The sequence below is a fragment of the Cetorhinus maximus genome, chromosome 6, assembly GCF_964194155.1.
Source record: "Cetorhinus maximus chromosome 6, sCetMax3.hap1.1, whole genome shotgun sequence".
Taxonomy (NCBI): Eukaryota; Metazoa; Chordata; class Chondrichthyes; order Lamniformes; family Cetorhinidae; genus Cetorhinus; species Cetorhinus maximus.
Genome location: NC_135884.1, coordinates 32,929,529 through 32,954,677, shown reverse-complemented (window position 1 = coordinate 32,954,677; position 25,149 = coordinate 32,929,529). Strand labels below are relative to the sequence as shown.

Sequence of the window (25,149 nt, the reverse complement as noted above, 5' to 3'; positions counted from 1 at the left end):
GGTTCTGTAAAAGGGAAAAATCATGTTTAACCAATTTATTGGAGTTCTTTGAAGGAGTCACATGTGCTATGGATAAAGGGGAACCAGTGGATGTACTGTACTTAGATTTCCAGAAGGCATTTGATAAAGTGCCACATCAAAGGTTATTGCAGAAAATTAAAGCTCATGGTGTAGGCAGTAACATATTGGCATGGATAGAAGATTGGCTAGCTAATAGGAAGAAGAGAGTTGGCAATAAATGGGTCTTTTTCTGGTTGCCAGGGTGTGATGAGTGGTGTGCCACAGGGATCAATGCTGGGGCCTCAACAGTTTACAATTTATATAAATGACTTGGATGAAGGGACCGAAGGAATGGTTGCTAAATTTGCTGACAATACAAAGATAGGTGGGAAAGTAAATTGTGAAGAGGATGTAAGGAGGCTACAAAGTGATACAGATAGGTTAAGTGAGTAGGAAAAGATCTAGCAAATGGAGTATAATGTGGGCAAATATGAAATTGTTCATTTTGGCAGGGAAAATAAAAAAGAACCTATTATCTAAATGGTGAGAGATTGCAGAGCTCCAAGACTCAGAGGGATCCAGGTGTCCTAGTGCATGAATTACAAAAGGTCAGTATGTAGGTAATTAGGAAAGCTAATAGAATGTTATCATTTATTGCGAGGGGAATTGATTACAAAAGTAGGGAGGTTATGCTTCAGTTGTACAGGGCATTGGTGAGACCACATCTGGAATATTGTGTACAGGACTGGTCTCATTTAAAGAAATATGTAAATGCATTAGAAACAGTTCAGAGAAGGTTTACTAGACTAATATGAGGAATGGGCAGGTTGTCTTATGAGGAAAGGCTGGACAGATTAGGTTTGTATCCACTGGAATTTAGAAGAGTAAGAGGCGACTTAATTGAAACCTTTAAGATCCTGAGCGGTCTTGACAGGGTGATGTGGAGAGGATGTTTTCTCTTGTGGGAGAATCTCGAACTAGGGGTCACTGTTTAAAAATAAGGGGTCGCTCATTTAAGACAGATGAGGAGAATTTTTTTCTCTCAGAGGGGAAAATGTCTTTGGAACTCTCTTCCTCAAAAGGCGGTAGAAGCAGGGTCTTTGAATATTTGTAAGGCAAAGCTACATAGATTCGTGATTAACAAGGGAGTGAAAGGCTATCTGGGGTAGGCAGGAATGTGGGGTTGAGATTACATTCAGATCAGCCATGATTTTATTGAATGGTGGAGCAGGTTTGAGGGGCCGAGTGGCCTACTCCTGCTCATAGTTCATATATATTTGATAGAGGTACTCAAAATCACGAGGTGTCTGGACAGAATAGATAGGGAGAAACTGTTCCCACTTGTGAAAGGATCAAGAACGAGGGCGCACAGATTGAAAGTAATTAACAAAAGGAGCAAAAGTGATATGAGGAGAAACTTTTTTTTTTTTACACAGTGAGTAGTTTAGGTTTGGAATGCAATGCTTATGAGTGCGGTGGGGGCAGGTTCAATTGAAGCATTCAAAAGGAAATTAGACTCTTATCTGAAAGGAAAGAACATGAAGGGTTAAGGGGAAAGGTGGGGGAATGCACTAGGCGAGTTGCTCGTTCGGAGAGCTGGTGCAGGCACGATGGGTCAAATGGCCTCCTTCTGCACCGTAACAATTCTGAGATTGTACTGTTTCACCATCGATTGGTTGGGTAAAAATAAGTGTGATCAGCACAATTAAACTTGGTATTTTTGATTTTTTTGTTTGAAGTATTACTTTTGATTAAAGGTCCAACAATTTCAAAAAGAAAATATTGATATTTTATTCTATTCCACAGTAAAGAGCAGCAACCCACTTTAGGACACTACTTTCAAAATTTTGTCTACAAGGATCCTCTGCAAACATTGACATTCCTGGGATCCCTTGTCCCACTTCCAGCAACTTTATCAGTTACACAAACAGAACTATGATTGCACAAAACAACAGGAATAACGTGCTAATGAGTTAACAAATACAGTAAACTACAACAATCTGAGACTACATGAAATCCCCTCAGACCAGCTTGAAGAGTTATGCTTACATTTTGGACAGTAAAATAATAGTATCAGCTCCTAAAAAGAATGCTCACAGCTCTTTCATAGTGTGATACTGATTAGAAGGATTGCAGGTTTTGTCCTGGTTTGTGTTAAGTTACCTCATTTCAGCCAAAGTGCCGATGTTTGGTGTTGCAATTGGCCTCAGAGATCCTTAACTGGAAGGTAGGACAAACAGAATTCGCTGGGGGTCTTGCGTTGAGTGAATCCTTCTCAAAAGGACGTGTACCAATCAAGATCAAGTTTGGCAAGGTTTCCTTCCCTACCCGCCCCATAATTGAATTATCTATTGACCCTCAATGCCCAAGTTCACATGTGAAGAATTACCATTTGGAGAAAGTATCAGAGGAAAGCTAATACAAAAGCAAAACACTGCGATTGCTGGAAATCTGAAATTAAAAAAATGCTGGAAATATTCAGCAGGTCAGGCAGCAAAGGAAAGCTGTTAATACCAATGCATACAGAAGAGAATTACAAGTGGAGAAAATAAATTGCTATTTAAATCTTTGACTCCAAAGCGTTAGAGGCTCCTCCATGACACCTACCTGGCTTTGTACTTTTGACTCTTTGCTGGTTTTGGTTGGAATTTTCGTTCACTTGACTTATAGATGCTAAAATTTGCTGGAGTTGCTCTTGGGTCAGGCATACCAAGCTCTCTTTTAACACCTCAGAGATCTTTTGCTTCTTTGGTGGCTGTTGCTTGGTTATGACAAGTGTCTTCACAGTAGCTTTATTTCCAGGCTGACCATTTTTCGCTGTTTCACCATTATTTTTGGTTTTGTTATCTGTCTTTTTAACTGTAATCAACTGTTCTGCATTTTCTCCTTTCCCAGATGTAACAATAGAATTAGTTACAGTGTGTTTCAATAAAGGCTTCTCAGTCTCAGAATTACTTTCATGGGTTGAAGGAACTTCCTGTAAAACTTGTTTAGATCTCAGCAGCTGTGTTGTTGTTCTGTTCTTGTATTTTATCTGACAAATATTTAAAACTGTCAGCAGATATAATATTAAAGGCTCCTATTTATGCAAAGTTTGAAAAAGCATTTAGATATTACATTGTAGAATGTCAACAGGTTACAATTTACATTTTCTTCTATAAGGCCAAGGTGAAGAGATAACACATTTCAAAAGTAAAAACACAAAACACTTTGAAGTTATATGCAGTTCAATTAATGTAAAAAAAACTGGCTATTGGTTTTAATCTCTACCAAATCAACCACCCCCTCACCATATCTTTCAATCTATTCACTCTAAAAACAAACCTAATTACCTTTTTAACACATTTATTATCGCCTGTTTCAATATTTTTCCATGATATCCATATTCCACAGGATTCTTCTGTGTAAAAATTCTGCCAACATACTCATTTTATGTTCTTACTTTTGTACCATTTACCTGGATTAGCTTCTTCAACTTTTCTTCATAATCTGAAAGCTTCAATTCAGTCACCTCAATTTTTCTTTGGAAAAGAAAATAAACCTAACTTCCTTTCAACTTGCTCCATAATTTGAAATTCCTGTAGCACTGCCAAAGATTTGTCAGCTATGCTCATATAAGTCTATAACTAACAAAGCAATCTGTATATTTCCCTCAACACTAATATTGTTTCTGAAAACAATGAAGGGAAATAAAGGAAGAAAGAAAGAGGTGGAACTGAAGAGGGGGAGAGGGAAAGAGGAGAGAAAGGGTGAGGGAGGAAGAGGAAGAACAGGGGAAAGGAGACGGGAGTCAACATCTTAGTCAGTGGTGCTGCATGGTGCCACGTTTCCCTAATTTTTCGTATGGAGAATTCTGTAGGGGTCTTTTGCATCAACAGTGGTGTGGGGTGGGGTTTGTGTGTGTGAATACTTTTCATCCTGAAGGTTTCTTCATTAAATGGGTGAAACTGCTGGGGAGTGACTTTGCCTCAGTTCAAGAGTCATAAAATGATACAGCAGAGAAGGGAGGCAATTGTTGCCTCAGCAGGAGGTAAGTCTCTGTGTCGGAGGGCGGAGGGGCATGAGGGAGTACACGTATTTTTAGATTCAGCAGGGTCAGCATGTCATTGTGACTTCCAGTGTGGGGAGGTGAGTGGGAGGAATGGGGAGAAGTAATATGTGGGATCCAAATTTTGCTTCAGCTGAGATAATGGCTAATTGCTGTCATAACCAATTGGTGGTAGTCAGAACCCAATTTTTGGCATCGATGGAGAGGGGATGGAATGCTGTAATTACAGATCTTTTCTGATACAACAAAAGACAAATTAATTTGGACCACTTACCCTTTTAGCGTCTTTTGATGAAGCATCTGTAATAAGATTAGACCAATAATGAAAATTGTACAACAATAAAGAGAATGAATTTCCAGCTTAAATATATTATACTGTAACTACACTCTTTCCAATCATGACACCATATTGTACTATGCAACTCTCCCTAGTTTCTCAATTATGAAAAAATGTTTTTCCTCTGAATTACGGCTTTAACTGTTATTTTTCAGAAGAAAAACCATATGAGAGGAGCAAGTTGCATACACAAAACGGTCAAATTTAACATGCTGGCAACTGGTGGGGAAGGGGGGGGGAGGGGGGGGGGGAGGCGGGGGAGGAAGTGTTAAAATATCACTGCCAGGTGTACAAATCAGGGGTGGGTGAATGAGCGGATTAGCCCAGTGTCAGGAAGATATAATAATTTCCATAATGTTATTGGAATTTATTCTAAAATAGAGTAATAGTGGGATGTGTCTACGTGTGTGAGACTTAATTGAATTGGAGGCAGCTAGTCTAGGTGTTTTGATGTAAGAGGAGATGTTAGGATTGAAATGATATTAGGTAAACATGGAGAAGTTTAGAAACAGGTGTCAAGGGAATATTTGCATTTTTAAATAAACCAGACTAGATTGTTTTCAAAAGAGGGAGTGAAATGTGTCACCTAGCCAGGCGAAGTTTAAAAACAGTGTGTTTCTTTTTCCCCAAGAATACTGGCAAAACTTAGTGCTATGAGACATTATCAGAAAGCTAAAGTCCAAAGACATAGTGAAACAATAGGAATTTGCATTCAAAGGGGGAAATATGTATAAAAGGAGAGAAGGCTGTTTGTAAGGGAGACACTCTGAGATTCAGCAAGTGTGAAAGGCCTTCAGCATCTATGCCTCAAGCTGCTGTCTCCAGGGGCTGAAGTTAAGAGAACTCACTTTGAATTCGACTTGTTCAAGGTATCATGTTTCTTTGCCTGGATCTTTTAAAATCTGTGCAACTTACTTAACGGAAGTGTAACTGGGAGTCAGAACAAGTAGGAGATTTAGAAGTTATCATAATAGTGGATCTATGTATGTATTTAAAATCATTTCTCTTATTAATAAATGTTTAATCTAGTTTTCTAAAAAAAACTATAAGACTTGGTGGTCTTATTACTACTGAATTCAAGGCACGCATCTCGAAATTTATACAACTTGCAAATAAGTTGTGGCAGTTGTTTCAAGTTTCCCTCTGGGATTTGAACAACTCAGCATTTATCATCTGCTGTGCCATAACACCAGGGAGATGCCCAAGGTATCCTTGTGGGACTAGGAGGAGCACACCTGTTCCTATGGCCCACAAGAAGCCTTTAAAGCAAAATTAAAACCCATTTACCTGGCTTTCTGTGACCTGAATCTTTGCTGTTACCAGCTTTCACTGTTAAACTGGATACTGTGTGAATCTTAATCAGGCCCACTGTTAAAACAGTGTGCACACCCAATGATGCCGCCAGAAGATAAGATTTCCATCTAATTTACACCGCCACTCCTCTGGAATTCAGGCAAGTAAAAATAGTAGGAAGGAAGAAACACGTATGGAATGCACCATGAAACTGGCCATACCAATCCCACTTGGAAGAGGGTCAAAATTTTGAAAGGAGGAAACACTGGAACAAGGACTAAGGAATAAATCTTTCCCATTGTAGCTTCAGTTATCGCACAATAGTTGTAAATGGCCCTTTAAATTCTCTCTCCTTGTTAAATATATTGACAAATTTGGTGCCCCAATGGGAATGTCATCATCACCCACAAAGTGAAATAAACCAAAGAAATAGAAGACTTTAGATTGTACCATAGTATTTAATAGCAGTAACAAATAAATTACATAGAGGAAGTGTATTACTGGTACCGCTGGGTGGAAACAGGGTAATAGTATCCCTACAATGGTGGGGAAAAGCTTACCACCAAAATCCCACTCTGTATTTGGCTGATACCTGTGACGAATATCTAGTTCGTGGTTCATGTTAATATTTTAGAAGTTATGTTTAGTTCTGGGAAGGTTATTTTTGTGAAGGTAGGGTAACTAAAATGCTGGGCTTTAGAGATTGCCAGAACACTTAAAAGAATATGGCAGTTCAGAAAGTTACCCATGTTTGTTTAATAGTGTCAGAGTAAAAGAGATGGAGCCATAAAACAACAGGTGGGCTTATTTAGCTGGAGAATTGGAAACATTATGTCTACACTGCTTGCTAAGAGAGGTATTTTGCAATTCAGAGAGATATTTTGGTTTGGAAATTACAGCTAAATTAGTTTAAAAACAGTGAACCCTGAAAGGCTACATCATCATGGAGATGGGTGGAGTTTAACAAAGTTCTCTGGTTTCAATTTATCTGCATGTTTAAAGGGAGAGGGGTTTTGTTGCCGTTTGGAGTTGATGTGGTTTGCACCTCAGAGAAGCTTGGGGGTTCTTCAATGCAGTTGGAACTTAGAAGCTAAGAAGGTGGCAGAAGGTTGCTGGCTCTGTGTCAGGCAGTTAGGACTCAGAGAAGCCCAGGGAACCATATATATTTCGGTGCAGCCAGGCACTAGAGTTTGGTGAAACCTAGGGGCAGTGCCAGCTTAGTCTGCAAAAGAGTTGGAAGTGTGTGGGTAATTAGAAGCAAGAGTGCAGCCTCCCATGGAGCGCAGTCTCAAGAGAGACTGAACCATCGAGAGATGAGCAGTCATTGAGGCAGTCGGTGTGGCTTTTCAGGGAATTCAGAGGCTAGACCTTCAATCCTCATGAGGGAGACAGAGTTTTAACAAGATTGCATGACCTGCTTGATAGGTACTCCATCCACCACCATAAACATTCACTCCCTCCATGACTGATGCACAGTGGCAACGTGTACCATATGCAAGGTATAATGCAGCAACTCACCAAGGCTTATTTGACAGCACCTTCCAAACCATCTACCACCTAAATGAAAAGAACAGCAGACAGGTGGGAACACCATCCGCAAGTTTCCCCTCCAAACCACACATCATCCTGACTTGAAACTATATTGCTGTTTCTTCACTGCTGTTGGGTCAAAATCCTAGAACTCACTTCCTAACAGCACTGTCAGTGTAGCTAAACCAGAATTTTTAAAAAAATTCTTCGATGGGATGTGGGCGTCGCTGGCAAGGATGGTGTCAAGCTTCTTGAGTGGGTTTGGAGATGCACTCATCCAGGCAAGTAGAGAGTATTCCATCACACTCCTGACTTGTGCCTTGTAGATGGTAGACACGCTTTGGGGAGTCAGGAGGTGAACTGCTCACGGCAGAATTCCTGGCCTCTGACCTACTCCTGTAACCATATTATGTATTTGGCGAGTCCAGTTCAGTTTCTGGTCAATGGCGTCCTCCAGGATGTTGATAGTGGGGGATTCAGTAATAATATCATCTTGGAATGTCAAAGGGAGATGGTTAGATTCTCTCTTATTGGAGATGATCATGGCCTGGCTCTTGTGTGGCACAAATTTTACTTGCCACTTATCAGCCCAAGCCTGAAGTTGTCCAGGTTTTGCTGCATAAGGACACGACTATTTCAATACCTGAGGATTCATGAATAGTACTGACATTACAATTGAGTGAACATCCCCACTTCTGACTTTACGATGGAGGGAAGGTCATTGATGAAGCAGCCGAAAATGGTTGGGCCTAGGACACTACCCTGAGGAGCTCCTGCAGTGATGTCCTGGGACTCAGATTATTGGCCCCAAACGCCCACAATCATCTTTCTTTGTGCGGGGTAGGACTCCAACTAGTCGAGAGCTTTCATCCCTTGGCCCCCATTGACTTCAGTTTTGCTAAGGCTACTTAATGCCACACTCAGTCAAATGCTGCCATTATGTCAAGGGCAGTCACTCTCACTTCCCCCCCCTGCCTAATTCAATCAATAGGTCCCTTCACTATGCAAATTGCAAATCTGCCCTCTTCCAAAGCCCTGGGTCCATCTTGATGTGCTATCTTGATATGCAATCCTGATACTTTGCTGGTCTGGAGCTGCAAAAACATTCGCGTGGTGCTCACCCACGACATAATAATGAGGCTTAGCCCTCAAAACAGAGACAAGGTTTTCCTTAGCACCATCAGGTCAGCCAACAGGCTCCTCTCACCACCCAATAGTTAAAATCTACCTCAATAGGGCAGATCTTTCAATTTCAATGAGGTAATAAAATAGGCAGTGGCAAATATACCAAACATGATATGGCACACTGATTTCCTTTTCCACGAATTTCCAACAGTGCGTATAATGGGCCACCGATCAGCTTGAAAGTTTGCCCATAGAAAATACAAGTAACTGGATTGCTCGTGATTGCACGGAGGTGATTATATGTCAAGCCATTTGAGTTTATAACTCATTTGAACGGAGGTAACAGCCTTGAAATCAATTCCTTTAAACATATGTTTTATGTGGAATTTCTGAAATGTTCTGTTCTTTTTCCAGGTGGCTTACCTTTTATTTTTTCTCAGCAGCAAATGTCATGCAGGACATATACCAGGGAATTCCAAGATTGTACACAATAACATTCACATTCAGGTTACTATCAGATTAGTGCCAACAGGGCACTTTTATTTGAATTGAATAGTTTGGGTCCTCCCTCAGATACCTGTTCAGATGCAGTGACCTAGTTTTTTTTTCCCCAATCTTCAACACTAATAACAACCCACTTGAAATGCTCCTGGGATATGGAACAAGAGCTTGGGCTGAAAACTTGACAAACTAAAATGCGAAGTAGACAATCTTTAGCCTAGACTTATCCCACACTGCTTTTTTGCCCTTTGGCTTCAGAAATCCACCTGAATTAATGGAACCTTTTTGTCTGGAATCAACTTTTGTGTAGTCTGGATGTGGAACTTGGTAACTACAGTGCAAATAGAGCATGCATCTTCATAAATGACATGGGGAGAATGGAAATAAATTACAATTATCCTATTTCAACAAGGAAAATAAGGCCTTAATGAGTCCAAAATGGTGACTTGTATTTTGTATGAATGGCGTATAATATACTATCAATTACTAAATTATCACTTACCATAAGATGCTAAAATTAACTTAGGTTTTCCATTCAAAAAATGTCTTTCAAGCTTCAAACCATCCCTACAAGCAAGCATAAATTGTTAGTATGCATAACATTACACATCTACCAAAGCTGTCCTTATTTAGAATATAAAAAACAGAAAATGCTGGAAAAACTCAGCAGTTCTGGCAGCATCTGTGGAGAGAAACAGAGTTAATGTTTCAAGTGTGTATGACTCTTCTTCAGAGTTTGCTTTTATCTTATTTAGAGTATGTTCTTTGAAAATAGTTACTTACACTGAAATTACATCATCCAGGTTTACACAAAGTTATTTGCACACTTTCTGCAAATAATTTTTGTGGACCTGGTATGGAGAAGCGTATGGAGCCCAAACCCCAACATTTAGATTTATTTCTTAATTCAAGTTTACACAATGAAGGCATGATTTTTTTTGTTCAAAATATGTATTGTCTTCCTCCTGTAGGCTCGGTAATTATTGATCAACAGAGTTCTGTTGCTCATTTGCAAAGCAACTTGGGGAGAACATGGGGTGTGGGTGTCGCTGGCTAGGCCAGCATTTAGTGCCCATCCCTAACTGCCCTTGAGAAGGTGGTGGTGAGCTGCCTTCTTGAACCACTGCAAGTCATGCAGTCCATGAGGGAGAGGTACACCCACCCACAGTGCTGTTAGGGAGTTCCAAGATTTTGACCCAGCGACAGTGAAGGAACGGCAATACTTCCAAGTCAGGATGGTGAGTGGCTTGGAGGGGAACTTCCAGGTGGTGGTGTTCCCATGCGTCTGCTTCGCTTGCCCTTCTAGGTGGTAGAGGTCACAGGTTTGAAAGGTGCTGTCAAAGGGGCCTCGGTGAGTTGCTGCAGTGCATCTTGCAGATAGTACACACTGCTGCCACTGTGCGTTGGTGGTGGAGGGAGTGAATGTTTGTGAATCACGCAGACTGCTTTGTCCTGGATGGTGTCAAGTTTCTTGACTGTTGGAGCTGTACTCATCCAGGCAAGTGGAGAATATTCCATCACACTCCTAACTTGTGCCTTGTAGATGGTGGACAGGCTTTGAGGAGTCAGGAGGTGAGTTACTTATCACACAATTCATAGTCTCTGACCTGCTCTTGTAGCCACTGTATTTATTTGGCTAGTTCAGTTCAGTTTCTGGTCAATGGTAACCCCCAGGATTTTAATTCAGTGATGGTAATACCATTGAATATTAAGCGGCGATGGTCAGATTCTCTCTTGCTGGAGAGGTCATTGCCTGGCGCTGATGTGGCATGAATGTTACTTGCCACGTGTCAGCCCAAGCCTGGATATTGTCCAGGTCCTGCTGCATTTGGACATGGGCTGCTTCACTATCTGAGCAATTGCGAATGGTGCTGAATATTGCGCAATCATCAGCGAACATCCCCACTTCTGACCTTATGGTGGAAGAAAGGTCATTGATGAAGCAGCTGAAGATGGCTGGGCCTAGGACACTACCCAGAGGAACATAAGAACATAAGAATTGGCGGAGTAGGCCATTCAACCCTTCAAGCCAGCTTGAATTCAATGGATCATGGCTGACCTTCTGCTTTAACACCATTTCCCTTGATGTTTTTAATATGTAGAAATCTATCGATTTCACTCTTCAATATACTCAACGATTGAGCCTCCACATCCCATGGGACAGAGAATTCCAAAGATTCACCAACCTCTGAGTGAAGAAATTTCTCCTCATCTCAGTGCTAAATGGCTTGCCCCTGATTCTGAGACTGTGGCCCCTGGTTCTAGAGCCTCAGTCAAGGGAAACATCCTTCCTGCATCTAACCTATCAAGCCCTGTAAGAATTTAGTATGTTTGAATGAGATCACCTCTCATTATCCTAAACGCCAGAGAAGAAAGGCCCAATCTATTTAATCTTTTCACACAGGACAATCCCTCCATCCCCTGAATTAGTTTATGAACCTTCGTTGCACTCCCTCTATGCTTGTATATCTTTCTTTAGGTAAGGAGACCAAAACTGCACACAACACACCAGATGTGGTCTCACCAAGGCTCTATATAATTGCAGTACGACATCTTTACTCCTATTCTCAAATCCTCTTGTAATAAAGGCCAACATACTATTTGCCTTCTTAATAGCTTGCTGTACCTGCATGTTAGCTTTCAGTGACTCAAGAACAAGGACACCCAAGTCTCTTTGAAGTTCAACACTTTCCAGCCTCTCTCCATTTAAGAAATACTCTGTATTTCTGTTTTTCCTACCAAAGTGGGATTGCTTACATTTCACCACATTATATTCCAAATGCCAAATTTTGCCCCTCACTTAGCATCTCCAAATCCTCTTGAAGCAGCTTTGCATCCTTCTCACAACTGACACTTCCACCTAGTTCTGTGCCATCTGCAAACTTGGAAATATTACATTTAATCCCCACATCCAAATCATTGACATAGATTGTGAATAACTTGGGCCCAAGCACTGATCTCCTTGCAGTACCCCACTAGTCATAGCCTACCAACCTGAAAATGACCCATTTAGTCCTACTGTTTTATGTCCATTAACCAGTTCTCAATCCATGCCAGTATATTAATCCCAATCCCATGTGCTCTGATCTTGTTTACTAAACCTATTGTGTGAGACCTTATCAAAAGCTGAAAATCTAAACATGCCACATCCACCAGTTCCCCCTTATCTACTCTGCTAGTTACATCCTCAAAAAACTCCCAACAGGCATGTTAAACATGATTTCCCTTTCATAAATTCACGTTGACGCTGCCCAACACTGCATTTATTTTCTAAGTGTCCTGTTATCACATCCTTTATTATAGATTCTAGCATTTTCCCTATGACAGATGTCAGGCTAACAGGTCTGTAGTTTGCTGATCTCTCTCTCCCTCCTTTCTTAAATAGTGGGGTTACATTTGCCACCTTCCAATCTGCAGGAACCATACCAGAGTCTATATAATTTTGAAAGATGAGCACCAATGCACCTATCATTTTTGCAGCTACCTCTTTGAACACTCTGGGATGTAGGTCATCAGGGGATTTATCTACTTTCAAGTCTTTTTCTCTGCCATTTCCTTATTCCCCATTATAAATTCTCCTGACTCTGCTTGTAATGGACCCACATGTTTTTGCTAATCTTATCCTTTTTACATACCTATAGAAGTTTTTACAGTCTATTTTTATGTTTCTTGCTAGTTTACTCTCATATTTTATTTTCCCCTTCTTAAACTTTTTCCTGGTCCTCCTTTGCAGAATTCTAAAATTCTCCCAATTCTCAGGCTTAGATTTTTTTGGCAACTTTACATCTCTTCCTCTGATCTAATGGAACCCTTGATTTCTCTTATTAGCCACGGTTGGAACACTTTCCTTGCTGGGTTTTTATGCATTAAAGGGATGTATTTTTGCTGTAAACTATGTATTAGTTCTTTAAATGTTAGACATTGCAGGTCTACCATCATACCTTTTAACAGTGTCCCAATCTACCATTGCCAATTTATTCCTCATACCTTCATAATTTCCTTTGTTTAGATTTAAGAGCCGAGTCTCCGATTGAACTGCATTACTTTCAACTTCAAGGTAAAATTCTATCGTATTATGGTCACTCTTTCCTAAAGGCTCCTTTACAACAAGATTATTGATTAGCCCTTTTTCATTGCACAATACTAGATCTAAAATAGCTCATTCCCTCGTTGGTTCCTCGATGTACTGCTCCAGAAAACCAGCTTGCATGCATTCCAAGAATTCATCCTCCACAACATTAATACTGATTAGGTTTACCCAGTCCGAATGTAGATTGAAACCCCCCCATGATTACTGAATTAGCCTTGTTACATGCACCTCTAATTTCCTGGGTTATACTGTGATTTATATTATCACTGCTGTTTGGTGGCTATAAACAACTCCCAATGTTTTCTGCCCTTTGCTGTTGCTTAGTTCTATCCAAACTGATTCTACGTCTTGATGTTTAGAACTAAGGTCATCTCTCACTACAGTACTAATGTCTTCTTTAATTAACAGAGCTATCCCACCACCTTTTCCCAGCTTCTTGTCCTTCCTGTATGTCACAATGGGACCTGGATATTTAGGTCCCAGCTTTGGTTTCCTTGTAGCCATGTCTCTATAATAACTATCAGGTCATATATATGAATTTCTATTTGAGCTGACAATTCATCTGTTTTATTGCAAACGCCGCAGGCATTCAGATATGGAGCCCTTAATTGAGGTTTTTTTTAAAAAAACTTTTGTAAACTCTGGCCCTCTCTGCTGCTGCACTCAAGTTTGCAATCACTGTCCCTTTATGCCATACTCTGATTATCATGACCTTTATTTCTACCTTGATCTATTGCCTCATTTCCCTCTAACTTACTTAATCTTCCCCTACATGATCCCTTCCCCCTCTTAAAGTCCTCTCTACTTCCTTGCAGGAACACTGGCCCCAGCGCGGTTCAAGTGTAGACTGTCCCAATGGTACAGCTCCACTTTCTCCAGTACTGTTGCGAGTGCCCCATGAATCGAAATTAATTTCTCCAACACCAATCATTGAGCCACACATGCATCTCTTCAATCTTATTTGCCCTACGCCAATTTGCGCATGGCTCAGGTAATAATCCAGATATTCTTACCTTTGAGGTTCTGCTTTTTAATTTAGTGCCTAGCTCCTCATACTCTCTATGCAGAACCTCTTTCCTAGTATTACCTATGTCGTAGGTACCTACATGGACCACAACCACTGGATCCTCCCTCCCGCTGCAAGTTCCTCTCCAACCCTGAGCAGACAACACAGCCATCTGGACTCAGGCTCTCAACTGCAGAGAACAGTATCTAACCCCCTGACTATACTGTCTCCTATCATTACCACATTCCTCTTCGCTCCCTCCATTTGAATTGCATCCTTCAACATGGTGCCATGGTCAATCTGCTCATCCACCTTGCAGTCCTTCTCCTCATCCACTCAAGTAGCAAGCACCTGGTGGAAAAAGTTTAGGGCTGAGGCCCCTCCATCAGAACATGCTGTTTCCCCAAACCCACCTGACTCTATTTTTATTCATTCATGGGATGTGGGCATCGCTAGCTAGGCCAGCATTTATTGCCCATCCCTAATTTCTCTTGTTAAAGAGCATTTAACAGTCAACCAAATCGGTGTGGGTCTGGAGTCACTTGTCAGCCACACCAGGTAAGGATGCCAGATTTCCTTTATTACAGGGCATTAGTGGACATTCATGGTCATCTGACTTTTAATTCCAGATGTTTTTATTGTCATGGTGGGATTTGAACCCAGGTCCCCAGAGCATTACCTTGGGTCTCTGGAATACTAGTGCAGTGACAATACCACTATGTCACTGCCTGACCGACGCTAAGGTTCTGCCTAACCCAAGTGGAGTGACTGCCTCCTAGGACGAAATGTCTAGATAGCTCTTCCCCTCCCTGATGCCCCACAATGTCTGCAACTCAGACTCCAGCTCAGCAACTTGGAGCCAAAGTTGCCTAAGTTGTCGGCTAGAGAGTGAAAAAAAGTAGAAAAAGGAGCACCTCTTTCCCCCTCTGCACCAAATTTCCAACTCCTCATTCAATGTATGTCTCACTCAGGTGTAGTCTGGTGTCCCTGTCAGGAGAAAGCACTGGCTTTCACTCCCTACTCACTCCATGCCCTGTAAAATACTTAGGCTGCTTTGGCACCTTTTTACAGGTAACAAGGCCATGTAGCCAGGACCAGAAATAGTAGATTTTGTTAGAAAACAAGATGCTCAGAATTGTAGCTGAACTGCAAAGTTCCCTCACCTTATAGAACACAAGTTTAATTACATCCCCGCAGGAAATCACCTATCTAGAATGAAAAGGATCTAAAACAGCAACCAATCCCAAAACCAATGCTAATTAGTGCTCCTATGGATCATGTGAAAACCAAAGACCAGAAAAGACCAGCTGGTTCATCGAACCAGTTGAATTTTTTTTGAGGAGGTCACAAATCACAGAATTGTTACAGCACAGGATGCCATTTGGCCTATCGTGTCTGCACTGGCACCCCAAAGGAGCAATTTACCTAGTCCCACTCCCCAGCCTTCCCCTCATAGTCCTGTATATTATTCCTTTTCAGAAAATAGTCCAATTCCCTCTTGAATACCTCAATTGAACCTGCCCCCATCACACTCAAGCAGTAGACAACAGTAATGCAGTGGACGTAACTTATCTGGATTTTCAAAAGGCCTTCGATAAGATGTCCCATAACAGACTAATAAGGTCAGAGAATGTGCAGTTAGGGGAAAGTGGAGGAATAGATTGCTGGCTGGCTTCAAGATGTAAAACAGAGTGGGAAATGAGCATAGTTATCCAGAGTGGCAAATGGTGCAAAGTGGTGTTCTACAAGGATCAGTGCAGGGATGACTGTTGTTCACAATTTCTGTTAACAATTTGGACTTTGGGATCAAAAATAACATTTCTAAATTTGCAGCTTACACCAATTGGGGGTGTGGGGTTGGGGGGCATGGAAGGAATCGCCAGTATTGATGAGGACCTCAAAAAATTACAGGATGACATTAACAAACTTGTAGAATGGGCAAATAAACACAGATAAATGTGAGGTAGTACATTTTAGTAGGAAGAATAGGGAGGTCACTTGGCAGGTGCAAGTCTAGGTGCAGTCACTATTCTGCCTGGTTTCAAATTGAGGACTTTTTCGCATGTTCGGCGAACATGATAACCACCACACTACAGTAGAGAAACAAGGGAATCTCAGGGTACAAATACATCAATCACAAAGTTGCATCACAGGTTAGCAAAACAAACCAAGCACTAGACTTTATTTCTAGAAGGTTAGAATTGAAATACAAGGCTATTATGCTAAATCTGTATCAAACCTTGGTTAGGCCACACTTGGGTGCAGTTCTGCTTTATATATAAAAAGGACACAGAGATAATAGAGAAGGTGCAAGAGAATATTTACATGGTCAGGAAAGGATTGAAGGCTGGGACTCCTCTCTTCAGTAAAATAAGGCTTTTGGGTGCCCTAACAGAGGTCTATAAAATTATGAAAGATTTTGATATAGTAGATACAGAGAAAATGTTTCTTCTTGCAGGGAAGAGCAAACTAGAGGCCATCAATATAAGATAGTACCAAGAAATCCAATCAGGAATTCAGAAAAAATCTCTTCGCCCGAACAGTGGTTAGAACGTGGAACTTGCTACCACAGGGAGTGGTTCAAGCAATCAGCATAGATGCATTTATGGGAAATCAGTAGATTGCATATTTTTGCCACGCAGTGTGAACTCAACATTATTACAATTACTCAGGTCTTTGTTGAGGCTTTTTCCTGCCTGATGCTCTGTAACTAAAAAGGCAAAATAAAATCTTTTTATTCAGAGCTTCTAGCTCACTGAGGTGGCTTCAGGCCAATCCACATATAATAACCTGCCCCAAAAATTCTTCTCACATTTTCTGAAATAATCAACAACATTCGAAATAAAACAACCTACATTCTAAAAGTCAATTTGCCCTATATTCCAATGTTAACAGATCCTTTAAAAAATTCCAGGATCTAGATCCACATCTTTGGCAAAAACGAATCAGTTCTTCCTTGGACCATACCCTATCTGTGTACCAAATTTCATTGAAGCCCACCTATTATTTTGTGAAATATGTTATTTACTTACGAACAAACAAACACTGCTGAAAACAAAACAAAAACAGAATTACCTGGAAAAACTCAGCAGGTCTGGCAGCATCAGCAGAGAAGAAAAGAGTTGACGTTTCGAGTCCTCATGACCCTTCAAGCTTTTTTCCAGCATCCGCAGTAGTTTTTTGTTTTTACTGCTGAAAACAATATCTCCGCCCACCGTCAATGGCAGGGATAATTAGACAAATATATGAGGGAGAAGAAAATAGATAGTCATGATGGTAGGTTTAGGTGAGAAAAAATGGGAGGTGGCTGCATGGAGCATAAACAACAGCATAGACTAGTTGGGCCAAATGTCCCTTTTCTGTGTCATATATTCTATGTAACCCCATGTTCCATGTTTTCATGCTGCAAGTCACACATAAGATGAGTCTACCACACACAAGGCATCTTCACAAAATAATAATTAATTAAACTTACTTTCTTGTGGAAAAGTAAAGTGCATTTTGTAGACTCGCAGAAAGGTCTCACTTAATATCCTGAAAAACTGTGCCATATATCACTGCTTAAAATACTGACTAAATGTTAGCCATGTTAGACATGCATTAAAGTGGTAATTAAGGGTCAAAGTCACAAAACTCAAAACCTATCAGCCTCAACTCAGTATAACTCTTTCCTCCAGCTCACAAGGTCATGGGTTCAATGCGGCTTCAAAATCTTAAGAATATAAATAAGCTGACACTTGACTGCATGACTAATGGAGTGCTTCACTGTTGGTGGTACTGTCTTTCAAGTGCGACGTTAACCCAAGTTTCATTTGGTCTGAACATAAATGAACCCCTAACACTATCTGAAGAACAACAAGAGTTGTCCTGGTGTCCTGCCCAACATTTCCAGTACCTGCAGCCAAACACCAACAAAACAAATAATCAGATCATTTATCTTATTATTAGTGGAATCTTGCTGTGCCCAGATTATGTACCGCTTTTCCTATGTTACAACATTGACTACAATTCAAAACTTCTTCACCAGCTGTGTAGTTCTTTGGAAATGCAAGTTCTTTCTTTAAGAGATAAGAACATTTTATTGTCAGGCCACATATTTTCACAGCCAGATAACTAACTCACTGTTACTAGTCTGCTTATATTGTTTATACTAAACTACTGATTAAAGTTTTCTTTCAATGTGCTAATAGTTTTAAAGAGAGGTATACTTGCTCTCTTCCTTAACAGCAAAGTAAGATCCAGCATGGTGCCACAATGTACTGCTCACACCAATTACATCCCAAAATATATTTGGCAATTTTTTGCAGTATCATAAATTTTGCTCAAATTTTGGTAACATCTGAATAGTTGCATAAAACTGACAATGGCATGAAGCAATATCTGAACATGACGTTTGACATCACTATTCAGTTGGTTTTTTAAAAATTTAATGTTCTCACTATGCGAATTATGTTGGAAAGGCTTTATTGATTACCTTCCCTAGTAGTTTTTTTATATTTGTTGATAGGATGTGGACACCACTGGCAAGGCAAGCACCTATTGCCCATCCCTAACTGCCCTTGATCAGAGGGCAGTTAAGAGTCAACCACATTGCTGTGGGTCTGGAGTCACATGTAGGCCAGACCAAGTAAGGAATGCAGATTTCCTTCCCTAAAGGACATAAGTGAACCAGATGGGTTTATACAATAATCGGCAACGGTTTTGTGGTCAACAGTCTTTTAATTCCAGATTTTTATTGATTCGAACCCAGGTCCCCGGAGAAATACTAGTCCAGTGATAATACCACTACGCCACTGTCTCCCCTTCTGAAGTGTGCTGGACCTTCATGTGGTATGAAGCTTTGGTGTTTCAATAATAAAGCCAGTTAGTAAATTACCAAACATATTTATTTCAAACCCACAACTTATAAGTTAAGGAATTTAGACTCTCAAGCTTTGGATAGCAAGGTCAGTACAGTAACTACACAACTGTTCCAATGTTAATCCATTGTAGCACAGGCCTGAAGTACCCATCAAGTTCATTATTCTTGTCCATTGCAGATTTCTATACAAATGTTGAAGTAGTTTCCTATTTGTTTCTCCCATAGTACAGTCATGCATGGCAATGCTACTTACTTTACAAAGAGATATTTTTGCTTAGTAACATTTGATTCTTGATTTGATAAGTCAAGATCATTTACTTTATGGGACTAGTACCCACAAAACATTTTATTTTATTGCACATCAGAAAGTAGCTTATTGGTAAACTAATTAATAAACAGACTATAGCCTGACTTAACTCTAATCTCTGAGAACATAATCAAGCTTAAAGAAGTAGTTCATCTTATTAGTGTTCCAAAATAGTTCAACAAAGGGCATAAAGATGGAAGTAATTATTGTTACCAATCATGCCTGATGCCAATTCGTACTCGTTTTTAATCATTTAAAAATTTCAAATTTACTCTGCCGGTAACAATACAGGAGTGTGGCCGGATTTTGAGTGTACCACTATAAAAGCAAAGTCAACCAGTAATTCTTTATTCAGGAAAACTTTGATTAAATAAATTTATATGCATAAAAAACATATCTGCATAGCAGTATGGCCTTCAGATGGATTCACATTTAACTTACATATCTGATCATTATTTTTGCTTGAACTCATGACCTAACTAAAAAAATAAGTCAATTCCACCTGATCTGCAAGGCCAGACTCCTGATCACACTTTATATATTGTATGACATTCCTTGAAATGTCATACTAAGTGGACAAAGTCAACATGTAACTTAGCTGTACAGACCAGAAAGTCACAGATTCAATTCTCAGTTTCATCTGAGTTTGTCAATCTCAGTAAGCAGGACGAGTTAGCTTCAGCAGTCTGGCAGGAAGTGAAAAATACCTGTCAACGTTTCCACACCTGATCAGAATCAACAGATTCCTGCTGGGAAACAGGCATTGTCAAATGAAGGCCAGATGAGAACCAGAGTCCACTACCACTTATTGCCTCACAAATGAACAATGTATGAGGTACCAGCGAACGTGGACCTCCCAGAAATTTACATCATTTGGACTGGTGACAGGGGGTTGCAGAAGGTTTTGGCAGGTCAGAAAGTTAACTAAACGAGAACACTTTTCTTTGTATTCTTTAGAAATAGCAATCCAAATGCAGAGGCAAGTTTTTATACAGAACTGTAATGGAAAATTCATAAATATCATTGTTTAATTCTATTCCATTGAAAGACATTGTTCCAGTTAAAACTATTGAAGGAAGTTACAATAAACCAAATTTTGACAATGCAGATTGATAAATGTTCATGTGATTCTTTTAAAGATGAAAGCAGAAAGCAAATGGCCAGCAGCTTCATTAAACCTATATCTTTTTTTAAAATAGGAAAAATGAAAATAAATTGAGTGTGGCAGCGTTGCCATAATTTCCCAAATTTTGCACAACATATAGAGGGCGGAGTCCTGTCAGTCTCCTAGCTGGTCTTCTTCTGCACAATTGGTCATCCATAAGCCTCTGCTCTTACGAATGTGAACCAAAACTCTCTGAACTTAGGCAAGTGGCATGTCCCCAAGACAGAGTGCCCATCAAGCCAGATGGGTTTTTACGACTCTGGATGATGGTTTCAAGGTCACAATTACTGAGATTAGCTTTATATTCCAGATTTATTAACTGAATTCAAATTCCAACAGCCATGGTGGGATTTGAACCCATAACCCCAGAGCATTAGCCTGGGTTTCTGGCTTACTACTTCAGCAACATTACCATGACACCACCGTCTGGCTCCCCTATACTGCTTGATGAGTGTCTCAACAAACACGAAAAATAACTGGCCATTTATCTCCATTCATAGGATCTACTTGGTGTGAGGCCATGAGTGGCAGGGACTGAGGGCAGGAGGAGCAGGGGCCAGGCCAGGAGGGGCTGGGACTGAGCAAAGGTAGAACAGGATAAAAAAGCAGAGCAGGCCCCAGACTAGGAGGAGTAGAAGCTGTGGGAGTCGAGCAGGATAAAAGGCACAGTAGTACATCAGGCTTGGGCCTGGAGAAGCATAGGCAGAAATTGAAAGAATAACGTCACAGAGCAATTAGCCAGTGTGGAGTGGAAGGGGTAGCAGAACTCAAGGGAACTAAGACCAGTATAGAGGTATTGAATACCAAGCATTGAGCTAAGAATCTAAGATAAGAAACTAGAATAATTAAATCCTGTTTTAAATCTTAAGTTAGTTTTAACAGTCTTAATTATTATTTCTGAATATTATTTCAATAAATGAAGGGGTGGCAGGGCACCTCAGTCCTGTTAGATACACATCCTTCTCCAAGTGGAAACACCAGGACACTTCTAATCCCCTGAACAACTACATGCGCAGGAATTGTCATTAGCTGGAAGAGCCTGAGCAGCATCTGGAATCACTTCATGCATCCGGGAGGCTGGAAGTTTCATAGATAGCACATTTTAAGAGGTTGTCACATCACAACTTAAGGACGTGCAGGCAGAGAGGGAATGGGTGACTGCCAGACAGTCAAGCAGGACCAGGTAGGTACTACAGCAGTCCCCAGGGTGTGTCTCGCTCTGAATACTGTTGGAGACAATAATTTTTCTATGGACAGCAGCCAGAACCAAGTGCTTGGCACCACAGAAGGCAGGAAGGAGATTGGGAAAGTAATAGCAATCGGAGATTCTATAGTTAGAGGAACAGGTAGAGTGTCTGCAGCTGCAGACGTGATTCCAGGATGGTAGGTTACCTCCCTGGTGCCAGTGTCGAGGATGTCACTGAGTGGCTACAAAGCACTCTGAGGAGAGAAATGTGGAAGTCTCTGGATTACTCCCAGTGGCACACGCCAGAGTGTGTGGAAATAGGAGGATACAGCAGATGAATGCCTGGCTGGAGAGGTGGTGCAAAACGGAGGGCTTTAGATTCCTCAGACATTGGGGCTAGTTCTGGGGGAGGTGGAACCTATACAAGCCAGGTGGGTTGCACTGCAACAGAGCCAGGACCAATGTCCTTGCAGGGCAGTTTGCTTGTGCGGTTGGGGAGGGTTTAAACTAAATTGATAGGAAGGTGGGAATCAGGATGCAGCATTAGAAAAGAGAAATAAGGTGCATGAAGAATTGGGAGAAACAGATAGAACTAGGGTAAGAAATAGGAAAGTATTAGGTGGGGTTAGACTAAGAAGGAATGCAATAAGGTCTAAATTTACAGTGCTTATATGTAAGCATACAAAGCATGGTTATTAAGGTTGGTGAGCTGCAGGCACAAATATCCATATGGGAATATGATGTGGTGAAGAGAGAGATCTGGCTCAAAAAAGGGCAGAACTGGGTACTAAATATTCTTGGATATTTAGGAATTTTTTTCCCTCTTTAGGAAAGAGAGGGAAGGAAAGAAATGAAGAGAGGTGGTAATATTAAGGAGAATATTAGTATACTGAAGAGAGATGATGCCCTGGAAGGGTCGAAGATAGTTTCTATTTGGTTAGAGTTAAGAAACAAGAGAAGTATCATTAGATTACTGGGTATACTCTATCGTCAAGAAAGATACGAAGGAGGAAATTTGGAGGGAAATTACAGAGATGGAAAATCTATAGTGGTAATGGGGGACTTTATTACCACTCCTTTATTAGAATAATTAATGTTAAGAGCGGAGAGGAAGTGAGAGTTTCTGAAGTATATTCAGGATAATTTTCTAGATCAGTACGTTTCCAGTTCAAAGAGGGAGGAAACATGAGAAAGAACAGAAAATGTTGGAAATACTCAACAGCTCTGACAGCATCTATGGAGAGAGAAAGAGTTAACATTTCAGCTTGTGACCTCTGTTTCTCTCGTCATAGATGCTGGCCGACTTGAGTATTTCTAACATTTTCTGTTCTCATTTCAGATTTCCAGCATCCGGAAACATTGTTGGATCTGGTTCTGGGGAATGAGGTGGTCAAACGGATTAAGTGTCAGTGGGGGGAACATTTAGGAGAGAGCGATCATTGTATTATAAGGTTTAGGTTAGCCACAGAAAAGGACAAGGAGCAAGCTAGAGCAAAAATACTTGATTGAAGGAAGGCCAATTTCAGTGGGGTGAAAACTGATTGGTCCCAGGTAAATTGGAATCAAAAATTGGCAGGTAAAACTGTAATGGAACAATGGGCATCCTTGAAAGAGGGGATAGTTCAGGCACCATCAAGGTACATTCCCAAAAGGGGGAAGGTAAGGCAACCAAAGCTAGAGCTCCCTGGAAAGAGATAGTGAGTTGGTCAAATGACAGAAAACATCAGTGGTGAGTGGTTGTTTTTCAGACTGAATGAAGGTATGCAGTTGGGTTCCCCAGGGGACACTATTAGAACCAGTTTTCCTTGATATATATTAATGACCTAGGCTTGGGTGTACAGGACACAATCGCACAATTTGCAGATGACAAAGCTTGGAAGTGTTGTGAACCATGAGGAAGATCACGATAGACTTCAAGAGGACACAAACGGCTGATGGGATGGACAGAGACAAGGCAGGTCATATTTAATGCAGAGAACTGTGAAGTGATACATTTTGATGAGAATAACAAGGAGAGGCAATATAAAGAAAGGATACAACTCTAAAGGCAGTGCAGGAACAGATACACTTGTGGGTATATGTGCACAAACTGTTGAAGGTGGTAGGGCAGGCTGAGAAAGTAGTGAAAAAGGAATACAGGTTCTGGATTTTATAAATGATGGCATAGGGTGCAAAAACAAGGAAGTTGTGTTACGCATTTGTAAAACATTAGTTTAGCCTCAACTGGAGTATCGAGTCCAATTCTATGCACCACACCTTAGGAAGGATGTAAAGGTTTACTCTATAGTACAGAAACTATTTTGAGAATGGTTCCAGGGAGGAGGCACTTCGGTTACGTGGGTAGATTGGAGAAGCTGGGGTTGTTCTCCAGAGAGAATATTAAGAGATTTGATAGAGATGTTCGAAATCATGACAGATCTAGATAGAAACTGTTTTCATTGGCGTAAGGGTTATGAATCAAAGGACACTAACTTAAAGTTAAAGGATCTTTCACCAATAAGGAAAAACATTTTTACACAAGTGGCTAATCCATTGCTGCCCAAAAGGGTGGTGGAGGCAGATTCAATCATGGCTTTCGAAAGGGTAAGCACCTGAACAGAGAGGATTCACAGGACTAGAAGGGTGGGAGGCGAGAGCCAGCCATGTTGCCCTTTTAGGGGGTCAATGGGGATATCATGGGCCAAATGGCCTCAAACTGCGCTGTTAAGATTCTAGACAGAGTTAAAGTTTCGAGTCCAGAACTCAGCAGGTCTGACAGCATCTGTGGAGAGAAAGACAGAGTTAACGTTTCAAGTCTAGATGACTTAAAAGTTATCTGGACTCGAAACGTTAGCTCTGTCTTTCTCTCCACAGATGCTGTCAGACCGGCTGAGTTTTTCCAGCAATATTTGTTTTTGTTTCAGATTTCCAGCATCTGCAGTATTTTGCTTTTATCTGTTAAGATTCTAGGTGTGCAAACTGCCCACAGCATGTGCCTATGAAAAATAATTCATTAGGAGGCGAGACAGGCAATAAACTCAGCTAATCCATCAGCTGCAATATTATTACATGTCGGCGATCCAGTTCATTAATGACAGTGAATCTACTCCCTGATAAGCAGCTCGCAGAATAACCTCGGCTGCCGGCCGCCCCTTAAACTTTCTCCGGCGGTTTTAAATCCCGGGGGCCCGGGGAGGGAAGATCGCTACAACAGGAGAGCTATTTGTTGGTAAGTAACGTGATATATATCTTTTTTAAAAAGTCACAAATTACCCCAAATTCATGGCACAATCGACATGGGAGCTGGTTGCAGATCGTTGATGACAGTCAGTTGGGCAGCGACTCCCTCAGCCCCGGATCCTGAACCCGGCTCCGTCACAAACTCCGCATCTCCGTTACCGGCCTCACACAACAAACCGCCCTTTGATTGGTCATAGTTTCTGCCCAACTCCCACCAATCAGCAACCTACTTACTCCCGTGTCCAGGCGCGCATGGGCAGAGCTCGGGTCGTGCTGCACAGCGTGTACCTGATGTGCTCTATATGGTCGGCGATGGCAGGAAGGTTACCAAGAACAGCTTTAATAATTTCCAAATACTTTCACTAGTCGTATTTACCCCCCTCCCCTCATGTGAGTGCTGCTGCTGTTGTTGTTGTTAGGCACTTGGAACATGAAAATCAAGGCTGACTCTCCAGTGCAGTACTGAGGGAATGCTGCACTG

General features: G+C 41.0%; 1 protein-coding gene across 2 annotated transcripts in view; it reads right to left on the bottom strand.

The window, feature by feature from the left end:
• ccdc66 (coiled-coil domain containing 66) overlaps positions 1-24,857 on the bottom strand; it is an 84,614-nt gene extending 59,757 nt beyond the window's left edge. The window contains exons 1-4 of one of the 2 annotated variants that reach the window (XM_078543527.1): positions 24,702-24,857; positions 9,337-9,401; positions 4,323-4,348; positions 2,608-3,034 (exon numbers count right to left, since the gene is read on the bottom strand). In XM_078543527.1, the coding sequence (XP_078399653.1) occupies positions 2,608-3,034; positions 4,323-4,348; positions 9,337-9,401; positions 24,702-24,712 (529 nt within the window). In that variant the 5' untranslated portion in view covers positions 24,713-24,857. The remainder of the gene's footprint in view (positions 1-2,607; positions 3,035-4,322; positions 4,349-9,336; positions 9,402-24,701) is intronic. The other variant, XM_078543528.1, reaches the window with a different exon arrangement.
• Between the last annotated feature and the right edge of the window lie 292 nt (positions 24,858-25,149).